The 26,679-nt window shown below is 40.6% G+C and overlaps 1 protein-coding gene across 7 annotated transcripts in view; it reads right to left on the minus strand.

The window, feature by feature from the left end:
• PLCB4 (phospholipase C beta 4) overlaps positions 1–26,679 on the minus strand; it is a 206,245-nt gene that overhangs the window by 83,590 nt on the left and 95,976 nt on the right. For 4 of the 7 annotated variants that reach the window (XM_074578479.1, XM_074578478.1, XM_074578480.1 and 1 more), the window contains exons 1-5: positions 19,993–20,087; positions 9,688–9,788; positions 6,026–6,106; positions 5,661–5,720; positions 4,206–4,349 (exon numbers count right to left, since the gene is read on the minus strand). In XM_074578479.1, the coding sequence (XP_074434580.1) occupies positions 4,206–4,349; positions 5,661–5,720; positions 6,026–6,106; positions 9,688–9,788; positions 19,993–20,062 (456 nt within the window). In that variant the 5' untranslated portion in view covers positions 20,063–20,087. Of the gene's footprint in view, positions 1–4,205; positions 4,350–5,660; positions 5,721–6,025; positions 6,107–9,687; positions 9,789–19,992; positions 20,088–26,679 lie in introns of those variants that run through there. The other 3 variants (XM_074578483.1, XM_074578482.1, XM_074578484.1) reach the window with 1 other exon arrangement.

Below are 26,679 nucleotides of genomic sequence, written 5' to 3' on the forward strand. Positions count from 1 at the left end.
GTTCTGTTCAAGGATGTTCTGCAGATTTCTTGGAAAGTTTTGCTTTAAAACATCAAAACAAACCAAAGCTATGGGAAAACAGAACTTTTCTGTAATGTGACTTCGGGATATTCCTGTGGGAATCTTCTACTTTCCAGTTGCCCTCCCAGCAATATGATATGTGCAAATAATTAACAGCTTGGTTCACGGAAAAAAGTCAGGGTCAACTAAATCAGAACTTTTTAGGAAGTCAAAAAGAGCCATAGAGTAGAGTAGCAACAAAAATGATCAGCCTGAAGTGCTTCATCTTACCAAAAACATGGTAGTCCGTTTAACCATTTTAAACAAACTGAAATCAATTTAAAAATGAAGAATACTATTCCAACTGAAAAGCTGAGAAGTTTAAGAATGCCAAAATGAAATGCTTCCAACTGCAGTCATCTTCAACACCGTAATATGATTAGCTGTATGATAAAGCTTGTGTTTTACCTTTATGTTGTTTGTTAGCATATGAGCAACAAAGCATTGCAGCGTGTGCTGTTCATTCTGGTGTCTCACAGGTTAGCCATCAACGTGTGATTCACTCGGTGAGTAATACACCTGTAGAAAATATCTATTTTCTACCAAATGCAGCTTTGCCAGTGTAAAAGGTTACTCCACTCTCCTTCTCACCCTGCCTCCCCTGTGGCTGCTTCCATCCCTACCTACTGCCAGAGGAATCGTGTGCATCAGCACTTCCCAGAGCCAAGTTATCTTAAACACTGGTGTGAACTTCACAACTAAACAGGTGACATGAGCTTAACGCTACGGCTCTTCCATGAAGTGAATTAGGAGTGTTCACATAAAGTCCTCTGCCAGTGGGAACAGTACTTTCTGGCAGAAGAGCAGCATCTATGAGGTGGAGAGATGGTCCTTCCCAACAACACAGCTGGACCTGGGAAAGAACAACTGTCAGGACATATTTACCCCTGGTAAATTTGCAGTAATATTAAAGAATGTAAAAAGAGCTGACTTGACTTAGGTTAATCTTTTAAGTTAAACTCCTTAACGCATTGCCAAAGCGGATGAGCAAAGACGACAAGAAGTCCAAGTTTTGGGTTGCCGAACTACAACAGCTTTACTGGCCTTACGCCAACTTTGGATAGGCAGCCTACATGCCATGCGCTAAGGCCTCACATCAGCACCACATCGCTTCTGCACTAAGGAGATTCGCCCCCAAACACTCGCTGGCCTTTTCAAACGTCCTAGATTGAGGAAAGCAGATTATCAGATTACTAGGTCACAGAAAGTCCATCTTGGAAGCAAAAAAGAAAAATATACACATATGCTCACACCTCTAATGTGTGTGTTTTAATTTTAGCTCACAGTAATTTATATAACCTGATTTAATCTGGATTCCAAAAACTAAATTTTAAATTCTCCCTTTTACAGGCACTCTCTGCTACCACAGTGGAGGTGCTTTAGGAGTGGACCATGACAGCTGCTTGCAATCAGAGACAGAGTAAACCCTATTTTGTGGTTGTTTTGTTTAAACAGAGTGGAAATGAAAACCAATTTTTCAGCTGAAAACACCAATAAAATTTAAGTAGATAGAATGTAAATACCAGAGCTGGAGCTTGGAGACAAGCGGAGAGATAATAAACACACTCTTGTTGTTGGAATAGCTATACTTGGAGCTCGGTGATGACTTGGCCAGACCTGCTGAGCACATCGCCACAAGAGGCAGAGGAACGTGGGGCTGTCCCAGTGCAGAGACAGTGACAGATCACAACGGACAGCCTGTGACAAGCTCTGCCTGGAGGGGAGGGTCCACCACTGCCCTTAGGGACTGTCCCCCCCTTGCCACCCTGTCCTATCCACCTGGCCGAATCTGCTTCCCACTGACACCACTCCGTACATGGGTAGCCTGAGGAAGCCAGGAACTTGCATTCATTTTCTTCTTTGTCATGGTTACTCAGTCCCACCTACAATCCAGCCTTCAGTGAGTAACAAGTACTTCTTGTCCAATTGTAAAGTATTATCTACAGAAGCAGAATACCCTTTTGACCTCTTTCTGTCACCATGTAAAAAGGGTTCTGGGCTTTTGTATTTGGATCTGTCACCAAATTCCCTCGTTTTCAAGTATCCCAATCAGGTGCTGACCAGCCCTGAACTTGGTTTATCTGCGGAAGGGCCAAAAGATCTACGGCAAGTAATGCTTGCCTTCCCCATGGCAATGGTGGGGGGAAACGGCAGAAACCACTACAGATGTGTCACTTAGACATATCTGTGCTGCTTAAGCTAAAACCATTGCCCCTTCTCCAAACTCTTGCCTCTGTCACTTCACGAGGGGGGCTTACTATTGAATGTGGATTAAATCAAGACCTATTTGACACTGCAGTAGTAGCTGCATAGCTACTGAAGGCCATGTAAAGCCTCACTTCTTCTAGAGGAGATTTACCAGGTCCCGGAAGAAAGATGTCTTCTTATGAACAAAACAGGAAGAATTAAGCAGGAAAAGCTTTATATGTGCAGATTACTCCTAGAAAAATTTATTTTGGCACAGAATTATAGTAGCAAGTTGATGTACTCGCCAAATACGAAAGGCCGCATGACTTCCCATACGCCCATATCCCTAGTGAAAGCACAGCTTTAGGTACAAATTAAGCAGCTCTACATCGGTTTTGGCTTGATCTGCTTTACCCTCTCCCTTGTGCCTCAAGCTTACCAGATCAGGTGGATCACCACTGTCAACAAGTTCTGGATATACATTTTGTTGGAAAGATTCCCAAATGCGGGACTCTCAACATTTATGGGCCTCTCAGAGCCTACCCACAAGCTGACTGCACTATTACGCACCATTTTCTGTAAGCATCTTGGCGGTTAATGAAGCAGTAGGTCTTTTAGACAGTATAATTGGCTCACCTGTTTTGACAGTCTATGTAACTGGCCAACATACTCCTCACAAACCAATTAGTCTAATACAATTTACTGAGATTTAAGGTGGCTAAAAAAACTTAACTCCAACTTTTTTTTTTCCCCCCAGAATAAATCAGAGACACTGTTGGGTTAAGTATAAAAGTGAATGCTGCCAGCATCTCTTTTTCTTTGCTTCTTAAATGTTTTCAAAACATAACTGTGGCACGTTATTTCCCTGAAAACCTGCTGAAAACGCACACAGTAAAATCAATTTAGTGTACCCAGGTAAGTTATACAAGTACTTCTCCTATCACGGAGTTTACTCAGTACTGCCATCGTTTAAAGAGGTATGGATCCAAAGCGATGAAAAAATCAACCAGGTCTGCCAAGGGACTTCATGATGCTGCATTCAGCAAACAGATATCAGTTTTAAAGGAGGGGATTTAGCAGGTGTGTGTTACTGAGCACTATTCAGCACTTATCTCACAGGCAAAACAGATTGTAATACACCCTAAGCACACATAATCAGAAAAGAAAAGCAAAAGATGTGTTCTTTTAAAATCCCTTGAATCCCTGGATCTAAGCTAGTAGCATCCTATCAGCACTCTGGATCAAGTTTCTCAGAGCAGTTTACAGCAGATGGATCGAGTACCAGGCCTTGGTGGAGCCACAGAACTTGCATTGCGAACTGCAATCTTAAGCTCTCAGGAAACATGACGTGTAAAAAAGCACCATTGTTTTCTTAAGACTGTTCCATGTCAACGGGAAACTGAAAAGAACCTGAGTAAACTGGAATCCCCTTGAACTGTAGAGAATTTTCTTTCCTGTTTTTGACTTTTCAAATACTACGAACCACACAATACAATTAGGTTGTCACTGAACAAAATTTTGGAGGGCTGAGCTCCACCCACCGGGAAAATGAAAGTAATTGCACTTCCCCGCAGCATCCCTGCGCGTTACTGATCCACTGCGCAACCACCACACAGTCTGCTGCGCAAGCCTCACGCAGAGGTACGGAACAGCTGAGGGAATGCCATGCCCGATGTTTAATGGTCTCAGTGTCTACTTTTGATAAATCGCCACGCACGCAGAGGCTGATAAAGTAACTATTTCCTTTCACCATGGCACACAGACACGATACAGAACATTCCAAATGGATGTTTGCTGTCCTTTTGTAGACCGTGGCAGCAGACATTAAAACGGGCATTCCAGGCAGCCAAGCAGGCTGACTTACTCAGGAAAAGCAATTGAGTACTGCCGAGGAGCTCTCCTCCTTTTTTTTTTTTTTTTTTTTTTTTTAACTCCCACACTGTTTAATTGCGAAATACCTTGGCTACTTCTGTGTTTTCGGCTACCATGAAAGTGAAGCTGATGTTCACCAGATCTGTGCCACTGCAAACACACACTATCCGTCCTTCCAACTCATTTTCTGATTTTCCAACAGCCTCAAGTGCAGTTAGTATTTTGGGATCCTGTTAAACAGAACAAATAATTTGTTACATTTGCAAGACTTTTGTTATGCAATGCACTATGGTAAAGATGCGTTTCCATCTTCGTATACGTTAACCTTTGCCAATCATCTTAAATGAGTACTCTCACTTCAAACTACTGTGTGTAAACCTGAAAGCCAATATATTCTAACAATCAGGAGCGTGATTGTGAGAACTCAGAAGTAAATTTTAAATATATTTTAGAAAGTTAAATTAGAAACTACATATATTTTCATCACGCAAAAGAAAAATTAATCACTCCAAGGACTGGAAGTAGAGGAACAGTATTAATCTCTAAGTAAATTATTCCAATCGAGTTAAATCCATAGTTACTGAGAGTTAGGATCTGCGTGGCTTTTTGGCTGTTTCTTAATGACACATTGTGCAAGCTGGTATCCCTGCTGAGGGCCAAGGGCTATAGATTTAATGGGCATAAAGAGCAATTGACCTATGGAAAGACAGAGGTGAAGTGTGAAGCATATTGGTATGGCTGTCGGCACATGGAGCATGGGGTTGTCTGCAACACCACTTCTCATGTCCCCTCTCTACGGGGGAAAGGTTTTAGTCTATGGATTCTCAAGAGAACTACTAAGAGATAATCATCTACAGTTAACACAGAAACACTGAATATGTGGAAGTGGAAATGCAGAGGTGTTAACAGCTATCTTGCTTCACAACAAATCTTTTAAACTAAAGTCCTGGAGGAGGGAGGCCCGCAATTCACTTCAGAAAATTCTACGTGTTCCTTCTGAAGAGTGCCGCTGAAAATATTTCCAAAGTTTTGGGTTTCTCCAGAACTCCTAGCTAGTACTTCTGTTGGTATCCTTCAAAAATGGCAGACAGTGACCAGCTGGCTTCTCTGACCATCTAACTGTATAAAGAGGGACAGACAAACAAAACTTCCTACATTTTATATCAATGAAGGAAGAAGATACAGCAAGCTTTAAATAGATAGGAACAAAATTTGGAATATGAATCATTTTATTCCAGATCCCTAACTAAAACAAATATCACAAAACATTGCTACAAAATAAAACTCCTGATACGTACTCTTAATATCTGTTCAGCTTTCACCGCGTGCTGAAAGCTGAGGACTCTACTACATCAGAAAGACCAGATGACAGAACCTTACCACTGCAATCACACCGAATGACTTTAGAACTTAAAATTTTAGACCATGATTGCGAAAGAAAAGCTGTGTTGCTCGTATTTTCTGAAGAAGTGAACTTCATCCTGCATTTCACCTTCAGTTTAAGTATTCTTTGTTTAAATGCAAAGTATAAACTAAAGTACCTTTGGTACAGCTCCAAAACGAACACTGTTGATCAGGGAGCATTCTAATACCTGTCCTTCCTGAAATGGCAAAAAAAGGTACAAGTTCAAAGGTCTGTTGACGCATGGTGCCACTAGGAATTGCAGCAAAACTAAACAATGAATCTTATTTGCAAACACTATTAATTAACACTAAACAGTATATTTCCCTTTTATATCCGTTAATCCCCTCTTAAATACTTCACTTCTGTCAATTCTAGAAGACTAGGACTAAGGCTACTTTTGTAAATAAACTAAGACAGTATTTTAGATTTTTAGAAACTAGCCAGAATATAAACCAAGTGCAAAACTATCTAATATATGTTCCTGACATAATTGTAACATACCTTTCCTTCACTTTTCCAGCTCAGAAAAAAGCCAAATTCATCCACTTGGAAGAGACAGTTGCTTTCAAAGACAAAAGATTCCTATAGAAAAGATAATACAACCATTATTTTAGTCAGTTTGACAAATGTTATAAATTTATTTATTGTTCAAAAATAAAAGATTGTTACACTTCTCCCCAAATACCTTCCTGGAGAATTTGCTATTCCCAAGGCAATCAGAAACCAGGGAGGCAGGCTTTTAAAAAATGATGATTTTTAATGATTTGTCTTTTTGCTGCCATTTGAGACATTAAGATGCACTTAATTAATATTTTCCTACTTTTTTGCAACTATGAAGATCTGTTTTGTTTAATAAAAGCAGTGATGCTTACCTAATCAAAAACTTCAATGAAATGGAACTTCAAAAAATTATTGAAAATTAAATGCTTCAAACTACGTAAAGGTTAAAAATACGTCATGTGCCAATACTGCCTTCACGATCAAATCACCACATTTCATTTTAACACTCAGAATTTGGGAAGTACTTTTCTGTTAGACTGTGACAATATGCGTGCTGCGAGCATTTTGTAGCCAGAGCATCTGGCAAGGAAAGTTTGAAGGATATTGATCTGTAGAGAAATCAAGAAAGAACGGCATACCAAAGAGACTAGACAAGGCCAAAAAAATCAGATTAGCTGAATTAAAAATGAAATTTCCTCCACACACCTCTAGGCTCAATTAATGCACCATAAATTAAGGTAAAATGCAGGATAACACTGTGCAGAATCATTCCCTTTTTAAAGAAAAAAAGGAACCAGAACTTTCCGACTTCCTTTAACTGCAAACCAAGTATGGGTGCAGGCTACAGCACTGCTTAGGGTTTCAGAGACCACGGCTTTGTTCTGTGTTTCTGAAATGCGGCGTCCTCTCCCGTGCACGTGAATTTACACAGCTGTTTTCAGAGCAAAAGGTCTTGCATACAGGACAATCTGAATTCGGGTAACAAAACCAGGTAAAAACTCCAATGCCCTCAATGCGTGGAGCATGCTTTAAAGTTAGGAAGTGTATCCAGGACAGTCTGCTCTCACTGCGTTACTCTGGGGCAGGCCCCCAGCCCGACCCAGGATGAAGGACACGGTGGGGCAGCCACAGGTGCTTTTTTGGACTCTGCTGTGGAAACAAGGGCATCGTGTGGGCTAAGGAATGGTTACATTCCAGTCAGGTCTTACCCTAACCGGACACTGGGCATGAAAGCAAGCAAGTTCACGGATCCACAGTTGGGTAATGTCCTTGAGCCCTCCTAGATGGGCACACCCAACTGGGATACTTTGGGTTTGGGATAATTGCTCCTCTTCCCCAGACACGTTAATTATTGAATGGTGTCTACCACTTCTGGACAACATTTTAGGTCCTCAAACAAGATTTACAGGTTTTAAGGACTGACAGACTGCAGGTTTCCATCCAAGTAGCAAACAACTATGTTAATTTTACAGGCAGGGGAGCTAAAAAAGAAAGTATAAAGTTGCTGCAGCTCAGCCTGAGCCAACCCCAGGAGGCATGAATTTCCAGCATGCACCACTGCGCCCATCTTTCTCCACCATCACTTCTATTTTCCCGCCTTCACCCTAGCACTCATCCCTCATGAAACCTACTTGTTGCAACACACCTCAGATTTACTAGTTTTACAGCCTTTGGAACCTGTTTCATGCAAAAATGCAGCTAGTTACCAATCAAAATTAGTGTCTCTTCCATTTCCCCGAAAGATTACTCACACAATAAGAGGCAGGCAGTTTTTTTGTCATTTATTGTGTCCCCATCCATCAAAAAGGTCTCCATACACCAAAAATGTTGTTTTCACAAAAGTGTCTATGTAAACCGCACTCATGCTGATGTTCCACCCTAGCCTTGATTCCATTCATCAAATTACTTTTTCTGCAGTTTGTCTTCTTACATGGTAAAAAAAAAAAAAAAGCACCTGCCATCAGTCCACGTAGACGCGGCATGACCAGTAAGATTCCTAATCATGTCTGCTTTTTATTTCCCATATTTTGCTGAGATAACCCTGTACTAGACTCAGACTTTTCAGCAAACTTGATAACGCTTGGCTCAAAATATATTTCCATAATTTTGTAATCCTTCTGGTTAAGGGACCCATCTGTCGGCAAAAGATGGATCAAGACACTGCTCCACGTGACAATGACCCAGATTTTTCTAGCCACTCAATGAAACTTGGGCACATAAAAGACCTCTCATGCGGTACTAGAGCTGTTTGGTCACCCAGGCCCTGTACTGGGATTCCCCGAGCCCCAGTTCTGCGTGGATCTGCTGTATGACCTTAGGTCACTTATGGTTTTTCTTTTCCCCAACACGACCTTTCTGTTAGGGTGGGGAATTAAGCACAGAATTTCCATGAAAATTAGAAGCCTAGATCTGAAACATTTTTCTTGAAAACTGCAAGCCCTATAGTATAAGGATTGAATCTTGCTACGTTTTCATAGCACGCCTAAAAACCAATGGTCTCTCTCTTGGGTAGGCTATCTAGTTACTGACACAACACAACTAAGTAACAGCCTATGTTTATCATAAATCTGATCATATCAAAGAGCCGCACCATCAAGTGCTCACTGTTCACAGGCTACAGGTTTTAACTTCTCAGTCACTGCTTTTTTTTTTTACAGCCCTTGATGATTCCTGTAAAATTGCTGATAAAATATACAGTTAGTTACCTAAGTGAAAGCCTTTTAATGTTTCTGGAACAGTATTTGCTGAAGAAAAATAAAGCTTTTATGAACTCCCTTTCTAAGGAATTCAATGTCCACTAGTATCTTCTTAGTTTATCTGTCCCCAAAACTGAAAATACCAGGTAAAACAACTATTCCCACCTTGGCAGTCCTCCTGATAAAAAATACCTTTTACTTACATTTCAAAAGAGGAAAATACTAATATCCCTGAAGGCACTTACTGAGATACCTTCAATTTTTAGAGGTTTCTTGTCCAAATAAGATTAGAAATAGACCCCAATAAAATTATTCTCACAGACATATCAGTGCTGAGTATGAGGTGAACGTCCCAGCACTTTATTTCGGCTGTCTGTATAAAATGTCCAGTTTTGCATTCCTTTAATAGATTTGGATTAAAGCCCAGCTGAAAGTGGCATCATAGTAATCATATTTCAGATAGAGCACAGGCTGATTTTATGAAGGAGAACAAACCACTCCAGATCTCAAATGATGCACTTGAATCAGAATATAAATGTTTTGTGTTCTCTTATTTTCCTTTGTGAGCTGCAGGTCCTCAGTTTACGTATTAAAAGATGACACATTCCCCCCCTCCCCATTTGATACGATATACAAAAAATGGAAGGATGCACTTTGTTCAGTGATGTGCTTTATGGATCTGCAAACATGAGAGCTTTATGCACATTACAGTTATTTTGATCCAAATCTCCCCTTTCTCTTGCTCGGGGCTTATTTCAAATCAGAGGGATTAAATATATTTTAAAGTTATTTCTTTTAGAAGCAAAAATCTGTATAGCAATAGTGTGTATTGGTATTTCCTCCCCACACACATTTCTGGAGTTATTTGAAAGTTTATTTGTGTACAATGAAAGCAAAACAGGAAATATTCTGTAACATCTACATATTTAGAAGAGAACAACAAATGGAATGCAACTGGCCTCTTACCTCTTCGTATCTGTCAAACACAGCTCCGTCTTGCATAAAAGAGGGAACTGGCTTCTGCCAGTTGAATTCATAAGGTTTTGCCATGATTACAGAAGAAAAACCTGAAATGGAATGAAAAAGCAGAGTTCAATTACTGTCTTTTAATGGACTATTTCAAAGTCTAAGCAGGCAAAAAGTGACTTTTAGCTTTTTCTTTCGCACAGAAGTATTAAAAAGTCACAATGCATTTCCAAGGCAAGAGTCTTCCTCATAAAACTATTTTTGTTTCATAACTTTCAAATGAAAAATACTTGTAAAACGTGTGTCTGAACTTAGTCATTTGAAAAAGTGCTTGCACTATAACATTGCTTTACTTTAAATATCTGTCACATCACTTCTAGAGCGTAATGAGGCTGGGATTACTGCAGCCCTGGGTAACACAGGCTACTACAACCTGTAATATGCACGAGTGCTTCTTTTTTTGCAGGAAAACATCAGATCCTACACAGACAGATTTTATTAATATTCTAAATTGCATACTACGTAGACAAGCCATACTTTTCCTCCGTGTTTTGTATGCCAAAATCCATTTATATTAAACAAAGCCCTGGGTATTTTCAGTGCTATTTTATACATAACTCAAGACATGGATAATATATACGTCAAAATTCATAGGGAGAAAAAAACCTATTTAGGGATATAGGCTATTAAAAAAGAATAGCTAGTAGTACTGTGCATTTCTGCAAGTTTAGGAGTGTGAAAAAAAACTTAATTTAGAATATAATACAGAAGCCATAACATATGGACCTTACAATAAAGACTATCAAATTATTCAGTATCCTTTCCAATACCTCGGTGCCTTATAGGTTATACTGCTTTACACCAGAAAATGTCCCAAACACGTACTCTGAAGCACCGAAGTTGATTTTATCTGAACTAAAGTGCATCTGCGTTGCTCCTGCTTACTAATGCCACCCAGGACACACAGCATCTTGGTTATTCCTTTATACGCTGGACCAGAAAGTCTTGCGCGAGAGGGAATACACTTGGCAGCAGCAAGGTAAGACTGACTCCCAGATGGCAGTGAACGATTCTGTGAAATGGTATATTGAGGATGAACAGGGCACGCACGCGGTCACCATCATCGGAGCCCACACGCTACTGCCTGTCTCACAGGTGGCCATGGCCTTGCCTCCTCCGCTTGTCCTAGCCCTCCTCTGACAACCTTCATCTCCCATTGACCACGTCTAGCGGCAGGACCCAGGGCTAAGCAGAACCAGCGCGGGTCTTACTCCGTTACAACGCAGGCGCCCAGCCCAAGCAAAGTTTGTCTTAAGTGAGAAGGATAAAACGCATACATAAAATTGCAGGGAGAACATGCCCGTCTGTGTAATCTATGCTACGCAAGCCATCTTTGTAGTGTTTGCGTATGCCAAAACTCGGAACAGCAGACTAAAATATTACCAATTAGGTAACAATGCTTCCACAATGTTCTCAGACAGAAACGTCTACTTTAACTGAACTTTAAACCCAGAATAGATGCAAGTGTTTAAAAATAAATTAAGAATTTTGTAGTATCCTCCTTCTCTGTCTTGTTCTCATTCAAATAAAAATGTTTTAACAAGAACAAGAACAACAAAAGAACTCAGAGGATACTGTTAAAAGGCTGTCAAACACTGTCTTTAAAAACAGTTACTTTTGATAGATTTCTGCCGGAAAAAACCCATCCTTACTACTAAAAAAAAGGCAAAATACATTTTGATGCTGCCCGTCTTTTGGTCATTGATACAGGAATATCAAAAATACATAATAACATGTTTCCAAAGCCTTGGGAATAAGAAAATTAGTTCATCCTCCATAACTGTAAAAAATACAATTTGACAGTTACATATGTATCACCATCAAGTGTTTGCTTTTGTTGAAAATGGGAAGAAAACTCAAAATAACTTATTTGTGCTCTCCAATTAAAAAAAAAAGAGGCTAAACAGTACTTAAGATCACTCATCTGTACTTTTTTTTTTTCCCCGATAAAGAGGTGCTTTGAACAAAATAGAGGACAAGGAACTAGGGCCCAGAAGCCATCAGCTACATTTAGTGTCTTATCAAAAACCCCCTTTTCTTTTTGCCAGCCCCGTGCGCTTGGCTCTCACCACTCTGTAATTCTTCATGAGGACCATGAGATGTTTTGACGCCCTTTCAGGGAATGTGCCAAATCATTGGATTTTTTTTTTTTTTTTTAAATTCACCCTAGAATTTTAGGGTCTCTTCCAGTTTCGATCAGCATAAAGCTGCTTTTTCCTCATTCCATGAAGGACATAGCAGGACAGCCACCCCATCGCAGGAGCACGATGGCGTCTAGTTTTATACAGCTCAGAGACATCACGCAGTAGTTCAAGTATAATCACAACACATGGAAAACTTAGTGGTTGTTCTTAGATCAAAGCCACATTTAGAGAAACGCAGCTTCAGAAAGCTGTTTTCTGACTTCATGGGCTTTGTTAACAGCAAAGTTGAAACCAGAACCAACGAAACCCCATATTATACAGCAAATACTCAAAGGTCTCGGAAAAAATATCCCTTAGATTGAAGGAAACTTAAAACATTCACACCTGAAGTGCTAAACACCCCATTTTTATGGCGTATTGCCCATTCCCTTATCTGTTTAAATGACTTCTACTGTCAGAATTTTCCCAAGAAGAAAAGTAACTTCAAATACGAGAGGTAGTTCGTGCAGCAATACGCGCTGCCAGCGTGTGAAGTCCTTCTGGGAAAAGCAGATGCATGCTGTGCTAAAACATAAGAGATGTGATGACACTTTTAAGACTGTGAAGAATACTCTGCCATAGTCCCCAGCCTACAGGCATGGCCTTTACCTTTACCCTTTTTTACTGACATTGAACCCCACACAGACACAGATTTTAAAACGTACAAGCTCTGCAACTGCTCTGAACTCCCGTATAAGACACGCAATAACATTCTGTCCAGCATCTGGCACTCTGAATCCTGGATATAAAGAGTGCTTGAACAGACATTTATCTTTCACAAAGACTAATCACCTTAGCGCTGCAAACGTGCACTTTATTACCAATTTGAACTTTGCTGAGTTCATCATCCAGCCACCGAAATATAGCTCTGTAATAATCGCTCCTTTACAGATATCTTCTCCTTGCCTGGGTGCTCACACAGTCTGATGAGGGTGTCTCGTTACTTCATCGCTGATAAATTAAATAGATCGAGCTCTTCAGTTTCTGCTGCAATGCATACTTTTTAAGCCTTTGAGTCAGCCTGAGCCCTCTCCACTTTTCCAGCCGCCTTTCTGAAATCAGGCACCTGGACCAGGATACAATAGCCCAGCACAGCCCCCTGTCATACAAACCAGAGGTACTGCCTTTTTTCTTATTTGCATAAGCTTGCGTTTAGCCGCAAGAAAACACGCTTGATTGCTCATAATTTATCAAGCAATCAAGTTCTGTCTCAGGGACTCAAGCTCATTGTTATTTACCATCTTACCGATCTCTTCTCTAGCTCCGCTCTCCCACAGGTCAATCCGGTTTACACATGAACTGAGACAGATGAAGTGCGAGGGAAAGATGGCTTGAGGACATCGAGCAAGGACTCCGATGAATTAGAAAAAACAAGATTTTTAAGCCATATGCTTTGGCAGCTGTGCAGACTGTGAAGAAAATTCTCTCTGCCTTTAGAAAAGCTCTTTTCAGTCTCTCACATTTCTTACACTCTTCTCAAAAATCCATTCTTCCGTAACCCTGTTAGCTTTTAAGATCACCATAAGAAAATACAAAATATTGCTCTGTCAGTCTTTGGGGCTCTGTTAAGCTTCAGAAATTTTCAAGGAAAGTAAAATGCAAACCAACCTCACCCAACAAACCCGAAACAAACAAGACATTCTAACATTCACATGGTTGCAATTACATACATCCCTATACCATCACTATGATAAGAATCAAAAATTACTCTCTTTAAAGAAATTTAATAACAATGAAATGTGTGAAGATTCAACAGGGAGAGATTTAGGAACAAAATTTAAAGACAGTAAAATTTTAATTTTAAAACTTTTAAACAGCCTTCAGAAATTAAAATCAAAATCTTCTCACCGATTTAGGGTTCTTAAAGTATAAAAATGCCTCGGAATGCATACCAGTCACAAAAGCAGAAAGAACGCTCATGTAAAATACACCTCAGAACTTAATCAATGACCACAAGGGAGAAGTAGGTGAAGTCTTGCAAGTGCAGTAGTTAAATGCCTTTTGGGCTATCTCCCTTTCTTTCAACACTGATTTCTGCCTGAAGACATGATTTGGATCACGTGAAAAAAAGTACCTTTTGATTCACCTGGAGTACCCGGAGTGAGGACACAAAATTAACCTTATCCAGAGTAGCATTATTTAACATAGAAATCTTCCTCTCTTGTAAACTTGGCTGCACTAAGCTAAATCTGGGGTGTGGGGGGTGGAGGGACTATAAATCATGTTTTTTCGTTCTTTGACCAAAAGAAGGACAAGGTGTGGCTGAACAGGAGGAGGAAAAGATTCTGTTAATACAAAGCAGACAAATGTTTGGGGAAAGAGGTGATATTCTAAACTAAGCCACAGGGCTGGCTAGCGTGATGGATAGGATACTCCTTGGATCCCATAAACATCCTGTCAATGTTGAGACACTGTTGGAAAGGACAGCAGTATTCCTTAGAGCTGACCCCCCCCCTGCTTAAAACACAGTAACTTGCAATTTCCGCAGTTTGCTTAGCCCTGAATATCATAGCAATACCTGTAAATTTTTTTTTAGAAATTATTATTTTTGCCTCTGGAACGAATCACTATTTGCTGAGTGAAAAGCGAGGAGGCCCCACACTTTGTGTTTGCCATTTCACCACTTCCCTCTTCAAATCACACCACCCAAACCTGCACCAGTTACTGGCTTCGTGGGTTTCAAGGCCGAAGCACGAGCACGCACAAAACACTGTATGGAGTTTAGTGATCTTGCTCGGGCACATATATTTTTCTTACAGATATAAGGAAGCAATTTCAAAAAAACAACAAAAAAACCTAATGCATTTCGCACTCTTCCCTGGCTTGAAGTACATATGTCCTTCACCACCACTCCTCTTTGGTAAACAAGGTTCCTCATAACCTCTCCTATGAGGACAGGCTGAGAGAGTTGGGGTTGTTCAGCCTGGAGAAGAGAAGGCTCCGGGGAAACCTTAGAGCCCCTTCCAGACCCTAAAGGGGGCCTACAGGAGAGATGGGGAGGGGCTCTTTATGAGGGAGCATAGCAATGGGACAAGGGGTAATGGTTTTAAACTGAAAGAGGGGAGATTCAGATTAGCTATTAGGAAGAAATTCTTTGCTGTGAGGGTGGTGAGCCCCTGGCCCAGGTTGCCCAGAGAAGCTGTGGCTGCCCCATCCCTGGAGGTGTTCAAGGCCAGGTTGGACGGGGCTCGGAGCAACCTGGTCTGGTGGGAGGTGTCCCTGCCCAGGGCAGGGGGGTTGGCACTAGATGATCTTTAAGGTCCCTTACAACCCAACCCATTCTATGATTCTATAACAAAGACAACAAAATCTATATAACCAGACCTCTATAACTTTATGGTATTTTTATGGAGTTCATCCCAGTTCAGAAAGCCTACCCGCAGTGTTGTGGACTAGAGAGAGAAACTAGCTGCCTAAGGCTAAACAGCCCATGCAACACTGAAATTCTTATAAAAAAGCCCCCTTCATTTTTTAATGAGGCTCGAAAGTACTTTCACATTCAAATACTACAATTGTTTCTAGAGATTTGCAGGAAGAAAACTCAGTTCATCATACATTTACTTCTCAGCATCAAACTTATTTGGCCATTCACGTACCAGCACTACACCATATACGAAATGCAGACAAGGTGTTTTTTTAAACACAAAGCTTTGGTTACTGCACTAGAACTTAAAATTCAGAGTATGTTTTAAGAAAATTTAGAAAATAAAAGCCACTACAGTATGAGTCCTATGTATAAAGTAACGGTAAGAGCCACGTTGCTGAATTTCTGCAGTACCCACACTGCAATTCAAGCAATTGCCAGACTCCACAGCTCTCCAGGCTCTTCCATGGTCAGCATGGCTGCTTTTTTTTTTTTTCCCTCCATATTTTTTAAAAAGAGTGCTTTTTCAGCAGGTTATTTTTAAACATATTAAACGCAAGCTACTTAAAACAGTTCTCTCAAAAACATGGGGCCAGAAGCAACAAAAGACATACAACAGAGCTGAGGCACTGAACGTGTATTGTCTGGTAATGGTCTCAATTTCCACTTTGTCTCATTTTCCATTTCGTCTTAATTGCTGGAATGCATTGGCATGCAGGGGCAGCTAGGAGGTTAGACCAAAACAAGGAGTGCCCTGTTCTTAACTAACCTCTTCTTCAGCATTTCACACAAGTTCAGGGAGGCTGCCCACGGCAGACCTCTGCTTCAGGCTAAGACATGAGTCCATCTGCTACTGACAGCACAAAACAATTGCTTATGCCATAGTGCTGAGAATGAGACGGTCCTGCCTTAACTTAAGGTCCAAACTGTGGTTCAGGCATCACTTCTGATGACAGCCATCATCTCTAACAAGCAGAATTCCTAGGACAGACCACAGGACCCAAACATGACCTTCCAGCTTCCTTCAATGTTTTTCTTCTTGTCCTAAGGCCTTCGTAGTTTGTTAATATCTACAGTTTTTCCCAGCCTTCCCATTCATTCTAGAACTCTCATTATCTGCCATAAGTGCTTGCCAGCCATCCTTTTTGGGGGTCATGCCCCCTTCTGAGAAGTGAATGGTATGTAAAGAGGCGTACTGGTGACGTCAATAAACTGGTAGGATTGCAACAGTATAACCAGGCTATGTTCTGACAATTAGAAATATATTTAAATCAAGCCATTACAGAAAGTAATCCCAGTCAGATGATTCACTCAGATCTAATTCCTCACAAACTTCTAAATTAATTGATTTAGCAGGAGCCTGCCTAACAGGACGAGAGACAAAACCCTAGGAGTGCCCGTCAGCTTGGCTTTGCGCAGTGCAGACCAACAACTTAATCCTGCACATACTGACAAACCTCATAAAAAATAATCTTAAACAAGTGTTTACAGTAGCATCAGGAATATTTCAGAAAAAAGAAAATTTCCAAATTCTCTAAGAGAACTTCCACAGAAGTTGCTAGAAACTCAAAGTTCATTAATTCTCAAAAATAAATGTGATACAACAGACATTATATATTCAATAAATTCGATGCAAGAAACAGACTATTTTTAATAAATTCTATAATTTTTGTTGTACAGAAAAAAATAAAAAGCCTTGATTGTCTCATAATGTTAAAAGACAGCTTAATCAGGCTAATACTAACACAGAATCAGCAGAAAAATCCAACATGAGAAATGCTTATACGTGAGAAAGTAACTACCAAATTCCCCCCAAAACCAAACCAATACCAGTAAGAACAAACCCATCTAATTTTGTCACCTGCTCAAATGCTAATCCTACCAGTCATGGTTGCCTCTTTCATCAATGGAGCTGAATCTTATGAACCTAAGTTAAGGGCTTTTCTTTCCAACCTATTAAGGAGCCTAACTTTGATGGCATGAATATCACTCCATTGAAAAATAACTAATTAATACAATTAAGCCACCTCATCCTCAGAACAAGAACTTGTAGTCTCGAGAAGGCAAATTATTTCTATGCTCAGCAGCAACCCAGAATCACTGGAGCAGTTTTTCCCTTTTGAATTGATCCAGACGGATGGTCACGTGGCTTCTGATAGGATTGGGATCAGTCTTTGCGGGCCACCATTATGAACTAACGCTCTTAGCTTCACTGGCTGACCAAGATGAACCTTTAGATAGGTGCCACCTGAAACGCCTGGAAAAACAAATCAACTCAGCAATTTCAACATCAAAGTGTTAAAATTAAAAGCTAAGTTTTTACTCAAGGAAACTCTACTGCAAGAACAGAAGCCCATCTATACATATTTCTAGGAAAAGTATAATTTGAACTGCAAGACAAAATGCAGGCTTACTGTAACTGGAAGTTAGTAAAAACTTAAATGGTAAAAAATAATGAACCATATATACAAAACTATAAATTTTACTGAATAAGTAAAGTTATTTTTAATGTTGTTCTTCCCCTCTGGTAGAAAATTTTGTGTTCACATTTTCCTTTTTACTAACAGTAAAGGCACGGATCTTCCCAAAGGATGACTTCAGGAGTGGATGCGCTCATAATGCTGTCAATGGTACAGAGAATTTAGTAATCTGGCTAATCAAAAGATACAATAAATGACAATTTCTTTTCATTTACATGTATTATTCAGTATCCATCCAACAGTAACTTTTTGCTTTTGACCTGCCAAGTGAACTTCATTTCATAATGTGAGGATATGATTAAGAATCTTTCTTAGAACTTTTCCTGCTATGTCTCATTCCAATAATAAACACTAACCATATATAAAATTAAGTTGTCTAGAAATGTGGAAGAGGCTACAGATTTATCTTAAGTAGAACTGTTAGAGGCATTCAAGATCTATTTTCAGTATTATGTCAATCCCATTCCCTGGAAGCAATCTCCTCCCCACGTAGTAATAGAGAACGAACTGGAGTTTGATGAAAGCAATGGTTTGTGTAATAGTTCTCAAGATCTTTTCTGAACTGCTATGGCATCTGATGTATGTGTACAATGTATCTTGATTTAACAGCAGTGACTTTTATTAAGTTTAATTACTTCACTCTGTGGCTTTCAACTGAAGATAGTGTTAAAACAAAGGCTAGTTCATGGAACAATAATAATTAGAAAAAAGAGCACAAATATGTAGCACTTGCAAAACTTAATTTTAAGTATTTTCTGAATTCCTTAAGCCCAAATTCTCTCTTTACAGTCTTGTAAAATCTGAAACCTTGTATAATTACAGCTATGAGTCCTAAAGGAAAGGGACTTGTCAGATTTATTCAAAAAACAGTCTCCAATATGCTTTTTGGATGACTAATACCATACTTAATTTCTGCTGTTGTTGTTTAATCTGTAGCTGACCGATACCACATCCTTTAAGTCAGTGAGCAGTGCTTCTCCCTTTTAGGTACACCTGTATGAAGTATTTGTGTCAACTATTTTAATTAAAATCATGAGGGATTTTGACATTTAGAACTTCAGTTTCTTCTTTTTAGCCTTTTTCTGGAGCTTAGTGCTCTAAAAGATCTCACGCAGAAATGATTCCTGTACTTTAATGTGATAGGAAGACATAAATACATGTTTGAAATTAAAATCCTCAGAAGAATGGAGGTGAGAGTAAAGACAAACACCAAATAACCTTAACTGAGCACCATTCCTGTTATGAATGATCCCAGCACATAAAACAACCGCAAAATTCTAAGATCGAATTATTAACTACAAACATCGTAGAAGAGGCAACACAAACTTCCAAAGGAGTTTAACATCGGCAGTCTTTCATTCAGTGCAAGGAACAGTTCTAGAAATAAGACAAGCTAGTACCTCAAGCAAAAATAAAACAGACGACAAATATCGGCTGCTCCATGACCACGTCCTGAGGACACAGTTGTCTGTTTCCAAACAACGACACAGACTCCGACCTTGTATTAATAAAATGTAACGAAAGGTCAAGATCACATTTTTGTAATAACTTCTAAATCTCTGTGTGTTTGAAATAATCCCTTCTATGGTCAGGTACTTTAGTTCAAACCGAGTTTTATTAAAGTTTTGACATGACTTAATATGAGTTTCTTCAAAATACACAGATATTTTAAAAACTAATAAGCCGTTGAGGAACATAGACGTTACTTTAAAATCTAAAATTAGGAAAGTGACATTGTAATTTGCAGGGTTCAATTCCGACTGGTTTTCTAGACGATTTCTGAGAGAGTATGAGTTAGCCACATTGCTGGCTTAAAATTTCAGGCAAAGCTCAGGTGATCATCGTTGGCAATCCTTCCAGTCATCTAAAATGCACGAATAGCAAACAGCTGCACCCAGTATTTGACAATCAGGAGTCTGTTAAAAGCAGGTATTTGTTGAAAGTTTAAATTAATTACCAATTTCTTGGTACCCTGGATAAATCCTACAAACTACAGTCACCATGAAAATACAGGGGGTTTTATACTTTTTAGGTGAGACTGTCATTGTACAATTTAACCCATGGCAGTGGTCAGTAAATGTCTGTATCTATCTTAGAAGTCATAATGCTGCTCAGATTCCATCTCAGCAGCCACCTTACACCCTAGGGATAGCAGGTTTTGCATCCTCTTCTTTAAACACGGAAAGATAATATGGAATGAAAAGCAAAAAACACAGACCTAGTATCTGCATTTGATCAGTACACTCCTTCCTTCCTTGCCCCGATATCTTCCTTTTTCTTGTTTTCATTACTCTTTACTTCCCCCGTTATCCTGCGCGCTCGCACGTTGGCTCGTGCCCTGAATCAAGTCTCAGCTGGGAGGTGGGGGAATGCAGGCGTGGTATTATCAGCTGGTTGGAATGGAAATCATCCATCACCCCTCCGACCACCCAGCCCCAGCGGCTGCGGTAAATCCAAACCCCGGGTAGCGGAGATTTGTAGGTGCAGCTTTTCTTCCTTCCTCAGTTCTGTGACACAACTTGAGCTCTAGTAAGAGCAGCAGCAGAGCAGCTGTAACCTGCCCTCACTAATGCGTGGCTGCAGCAGACCACAGCTCCCTCAGAGCTTTACGTTGGCTGGTTTCATTTTATTTTTCTACCAATATTTCAAGTTCAAATCACAGAAAAAAACAGAAAGAAACAGAACATACTAATGGCCTTTAATGAAGGCTCTTTCTCTGACTCCTCCCAGGCACTATGAGGGAAAGAAGCGCAGGTGGTGCTCATGGTGTGCACTTCAACATTACTGTGCAAAAAGCAGATCTATGAATCGGGATGACATTTAACAGATGGGGAAAATATAATCATAAACCGTCTGGCCTAAGCACTGTTGTATAGGCTCAGCTTGTCTGTCTTCCTCATTCTCAAACACTCTACCTGTTGTATGCAGGAGCAACGTTCATCACCAGTTGTTCAGGAAAAACAAAGCCCCTTTGGGCGAGCTGGAAGTCACGGGATCTGGTTTACAGCTGATGACTAGCCAGACATTTTGCCATTTCCCATTTTCCCACTCGAAAGAATGAGGCTAGCAAGGCTTGTCTTAATTACACACTTAGTGATGGTAATTATTTATCTATATAGAGAGAGTTCAAAATCACTGACAGCAAGACATCCCAGAGCTAAAAGTTATATTATGGTATACACCTCTCATCACCAATAACATCCAACATTAACTCGTTACTAAACAACTGGGGGTTTTGCTGAAGATGAGCTTGCCAGAATGTATCACAACTAGCAAAGGCTAAAAATAAAATGCTGCCTATAATTTGGAAATCCAGAAGCCCTCTTTCCAGCAGGACAGCTGTCCAAACATGGACAGCCACGCTGGAGATATACCAGGTCATCAGCTATTTATAGCTTTACTTTCCTAGAGATTCAAGGGGCAAAGCAACTGCTTCTGAACTTTAAATTATTATTGTTACTTCATTATCATAGGTAGGTGGCAGAGTAAGCATTTCTTCAAAATTTGTTTCAGCCAGATTTCTTTTTAAATGGCTGTTGTGCCACTGCCCAGAAGCTCTGAAAGCACTGGAGACAGAGTAAGAACGATTGTGCAGGTAATGAGAGAAAGGATAAAATAAATAAGCATCGCCAATCCTTTAGCTGATAAGTTCATAGTTAACCATAAACAAAAGATGGGGATGCATAAAACATGGCATCACAGTCTCTCTCACTAATCCCTGCCTCAGAGAAACCATGCAATCTGCATATACGTTTCTACTAAACAAATATTAAAACAAGTCTCTTGACATTGTGCTATGTTTCCTGTCACATCAGTTGTTATCAAATTGACAGTTGTTGTCTCTCCGCCTAAAATGAGACTGTGTGAGACATCTGAGATAAACTTATCTGATAAAACAGTTCAGAGTGCTAATATACTCATTACTGAGGTATTCAGTTGTTTACATTACTTGAGAACAACATCCCTAAAATGTCTTTCTGAATATTAATGTATCGCTTGTTTAAAAAAACGGGGCAAAACCAACATGTCAGCAATTGAAAAGAGGGGTGGGAGAGCGTTCCAAGTCAGCAGCCTCTCCAAATCTTCCTGCTGGATGCGTTTTGGCTTGTTCAACTATTCATAATATATATGAAAATTTCTGGAGGAAAGGCATCTCAATTTTTGTATTGCTCCAAATGGATGATTTGACACAGTATTCCAAAAGGGATAAAAACGAAAGCGTTGGTATGTAACCTATTTGTCCAGTATGGAGACAAAAAGGAGAGCCAGTCTCTGCCAGTCAGGAGTGCTGGTATGGCATGCTGGCGCACACAGCCCATTTTGAACACTGATTTGACATCTCATAATAAACAGCTGGCTTTACAGCATGCCGAGAGGTTCAATTTGTTCAGATTTTTCTGGACGAACTGGAGACGCCAAAGTCAAGGGACTTTTCTCTAAATTCCTAACATTAAGACGCAATGCAGCGGTGAAGAGCAGGAAACAAAAGGGGGAGCTGTCACCTCTCCAAGCCTCCTCATCACTGTTCTTTAGTGTCACCTGTAGTGTCACCTGCTGCTGGGACCTCCACTTCTACTGAGGTGGGAAGGGACACAGGTAGTATGAGCAGAGGAGACCTTTGCCCGCATGCTGAGACAGGTACATCGTGGCACATGCTCAGGTAGGCAGGAAGATAAGCAGCGCTTTCTCTTCTCTCCCTGGAAAGGGGAGAGTATGCACATCATGCTGGAATATGAAGACACTCTCGATTCTGGATAACCATTAAGGGAGAAGGACATGAAAGAGATGTGAGGGGAAGAGCCCAAGAATTGAAAAGAGGAGGGAACTAACAGCAGAAAAAAAATATGCGGAAAGCAAGGATGGGATGTCTGACACCGATGCAGGCTTCGACAGAATGATGAAGTGCCTGAGACAATACAGCTAAAATGAAAAGGGAAAGTGGCAGCATTTTCACAGTGCTAGAAAAAAAACAGTGGGTACTTTGGAATAGCTGAAATGGAAACGGTTTGGGATAGGACAAGTAAGGCTATTTTTAGAGATTATTCCAAGTATGAAGCTGGGTTTCTACAATAAGGCTGGAAAGGAAGGAACAGGGTGGAATATACACTAAGAAAGACCAACAAAACAAAATGCCGGTGTCTATCTGTGTGGGGTAAAGAAGAGGCAAGAGCAGTGCCAACATTCCAGGCAATAGCAGAGTGGGGTTATTTATTGTGACACCTCGGGAGTGGGGATGGCAGTGCTCCCGGAGACGAGGAGTTCAGCATTCCCCCGTGCTGCAGACAAACCAAACCAAGGGATGCATGGGCAAAACGCCTGGGAAAGTGAAAGAACTGATTCTGGACGAGAGGGTGGAGGTCAGAGGCAGAGGAGTCCATCTGGAAGCCATCAGATGCAATGGAAATCAACAGATGCAACTTGTTACACCACGGAAATTGATAAATGGACCCTACAGAGACAAAGAAAGCGCTTTGCCATTTGCCCTGGCTGCAGGCACCGAAGCGTTCTGTGGTGCTTAACTGATGCTGCCCCTAACCACTCCGGCCTCCTGCAACTTCTAACAAGTGGCACAGGCACTCATCAAGTGCAATGCCCATCAAAATCAAGAGCAGTGTCACACGCAAAGCACATAAATAGTAAGGGTAACATTTTTACATGTCTAAAACCAGCTTTGCTTTATATTTCACCATTAAGCATTTCCAGTATAATAATTACCATTGAAAAGAATCAAAACTTGGGCCCAGCAGGCTTTTCCCATAAGAAAACTGGTCAGCTAGTTCAGACTGCTTTTCTTCCTGTCACATACCTATTAAATGCTCCAGACTGTTTAATGTGATAAAAATGTCTAGACTGGTTTTTGACTGAAAGCTTAAAGAAGCGAGTTCTTCGCCCTTGGCTAGCAAAACCCTTTGCTCCTTTCTTGGTAAACACAATAATGTGCATGCTGTACTTCTGCAGACCACGCGTGCTGCAGACACACAATAAATGCATTTCTGCTATCTTTGTAAGTCGTCTGAGATTTTAGAGACAAGCCCAGGGAAGAATATAAACACAGTATATACATACAATACTGCATACTGTTGCTTTGCAAAGAAAAATCTGGAGCTTATAATCAAAGTACAGATGCTGTTGAGGAAAAGAAGATGATGGAGCACCTCTCAGTCCAGTGAACAAGAAAAGGAGAAAAAATAACTGAAGAAGGTCTCTTAAGATTGATAAAGAGCAAGATGCTTTGCTGAAGCAGGCAGTAAAGGTAGAGCTTAGGCAAGAAACCCCAACGGGCACATTAGAAAAATGTGTTATCACATGTGAATCGGTGCATTCAATGCTTTGTGGTCCCTAGTCGCCTTCAGCCTTTAGCAGCTGCTTACTTTTGTATAACAAAACTTCTGACATAATTACAATCACTCTAAACTTAGATGTAAGTTAAAAATATCTCTGGCAATGAAATTACCCAGCTCAACTGGTATACACACCATTCAGTCCTTTCTTCTTAGGCTCTATAAATCTGCATCTGTGGAGTGGGTCGTGGTGAAGGAACAGGTGCATCTGATTCTTGTCAGCACGTGCGACCTGCGTGTTGGAAACTAAGCTGCATACCATGGAAAAAGCTTGAGAAGAAACACTATCCCTGGACGCACCGCTCTCTGTAGCTGACTCCCATAGGAAATACAACTTGCCAAAAGAATTAATGGACAATGTGATGTGACAGAAACATCACTTTGGCACAGTCAGAACTGGATTGTCAAATCACGTATCAAAGTCACACTTCCCATCTTCCTGCACCCTCTTTGTTCCCAGAGCAGTGTTAACATCCTGAGGACAATTATTTTGTTTAAATGTTCTACACCCTCATCCGAGACCCTAACTAACTCTTGTTCCCTGTGCTGGGACCATGAAGTGCACTGCCAGTCAGAGGAGTTGAAGAAGAGACAACTGACCGTTCCACAGGAAAACAACTAAGGGCTTGGGAATATCTATGGGAAGGTTGTTTCAAGGAAAGAAAAGCTTTTCCACATTAAAAAACTGTGGATAGAAAGATCTGTACAGTAAAGCTACTGGCCCACCACTGAGCACTTCTGGTTTCCATTCTCCTTAAGATACTATTTTTCCTCTGTCACAATGCTCCCCTCTGTTAAAAGCAAGAATGGGGTTATTCAGCATCACCAGGAAAGGTGATTTGATTGTTTTTGAAGTACTCGGATACTATACAATTACTCTCTACAACGGAGAACAGACCGAGCAAGGTGCCAATGTCTAAAATGAATCTTCTGTAAAGTAACTACGCATACAAGTTGAAGGCTTGGATCAGGAAGGTTGCATGTATGGGTTTTTTGTTTGGGTTTGGTTTTTTTTCCTGTTTTCTTAAAATAAATATTAATATAGGGTTTAGATCAATAAATCTTTCCTTTTATCAGCACACTCTCCTGCAGTCTTTATTTCCATACAGCTCCCATCCATGTCAGAGGGCACTTTGCATAATCATGGCCCTACTGAATTAAATCCCTTCTTTGCTCCATATATGCACAGTTCTTTGGGCATCTGAGCGAAATGGCACATGTAGGGAAAAGGGAATATATGCCCAGCTGGTGTTTCTCTGGAAAGCCCCATGCCATCCCAAGTAACACCGAGGGCGATCTGCAAGTTTTTTATGCTGAGCAGCTGGCAGAAGCCTCCTGAAGGCAGGCACCCAGGCGGTGCTTACTGAGATACCAGGTTGTTGGCAAGGTTTTTTTGGATGGGAGACAAAAGCAGCACAGGGAATAGAGAGGCTACTGCTTCTCCTGAAACAGAAGTGGCTGGCACAGAAGCAGAAAGAACAGATTTTATAGTTACAGCTTTCCCTTCCAAAGTTGCATTTCTACTGTTTTCTCAAAAATCTCAATAGCATGAGTTAAAGGCTCATGGGCCCTTAATACATGGGCTAGTTAAGGGTTAATCCAGTCAATACTGTTCACTGCACTACGCAAACTAACATGCATAAAGATTTGTGTGTAACGAAGTGTGAACTAACTGTGCCCACCTCAGAGTATCCTTGATTAAGCACATTAGGGGCACAGATACCCATAAGCATCGTAAACAAGCAGAGCAGTGGGCACCACTGTCCCCAAGTGAATTGTTACCAGTGCACGTGGCAGACAACCACTTCTCAGAGGTCACCAGAGTAACCTAACTGCAGAAAAAACAGGAAAATGCAACACACAGCTGCTTGTTCAGAGTGCCAGCAAAAACTGAGCCCTTTTGGAGCGATCGGGGATGATAAAAGGAGACGATCCAAGTCTCTCTCACTGGAAAGAGCGGTCCTAACCCCTCGTTTCAGCTTCCTTTTGGATGATACCGTTCCTGCCAGCCCAAGTGATCCCAACTTAGCCACTTCATCTCTCTATGGTGGTGGAAAGCTGTTCACTTCTTATTTCCTGCTAGCTTTGTGCACCGTATCCCAATCGCCCAGGAGTCGAGTCATGACCAGAACCAGCGCAAAGGAAAGACTGGCAGCGTGTGGCTGAGGGAAGCAAGAGCACCAACTTTTTTGGTGCCAGCAAACTGCGATACTGGGCCAGCCAAGCTGGTTTCACCCGCACTACTGGGAAAGATCATTGTGATTTTGAAAACTGGTTGACTTTGAGTATGCTTTCTCTCGGCATCGGTTCTCTGCAGTCCATTTTTGTCAGGACTGTTAGTCTGATCTACCTATTCTCAAATAAACTTGCTATTTCTGGAAATTTTACAACAGACTGCAAACTCTGCTTTAAGTTGAAGCTTACCTGTTTGCAAAGGGGTTTAAGAACTTGTATACTGTAACGTAAAAAAGCATACTCTCAGCCCACAGCTACAGCTACCACAGCTAGTAAGCTGAAACATTTTCAAGAGCTACTTTTTTTTTTTTTTTAAATAAATCCTGTGT

Source organism: Larus michahellis, chromosome 3 (genome assembly GCF_964199755.1).
Source record: "Larus michahellis chromosome 3, bLarMic1.1, whole genome shotgun sequence".
Lineage (NCBI taxonomy): Eukaryota > Metazoa > Chordata > Aves > Charadriiformes > Laridae > Larus > Larus michahellis.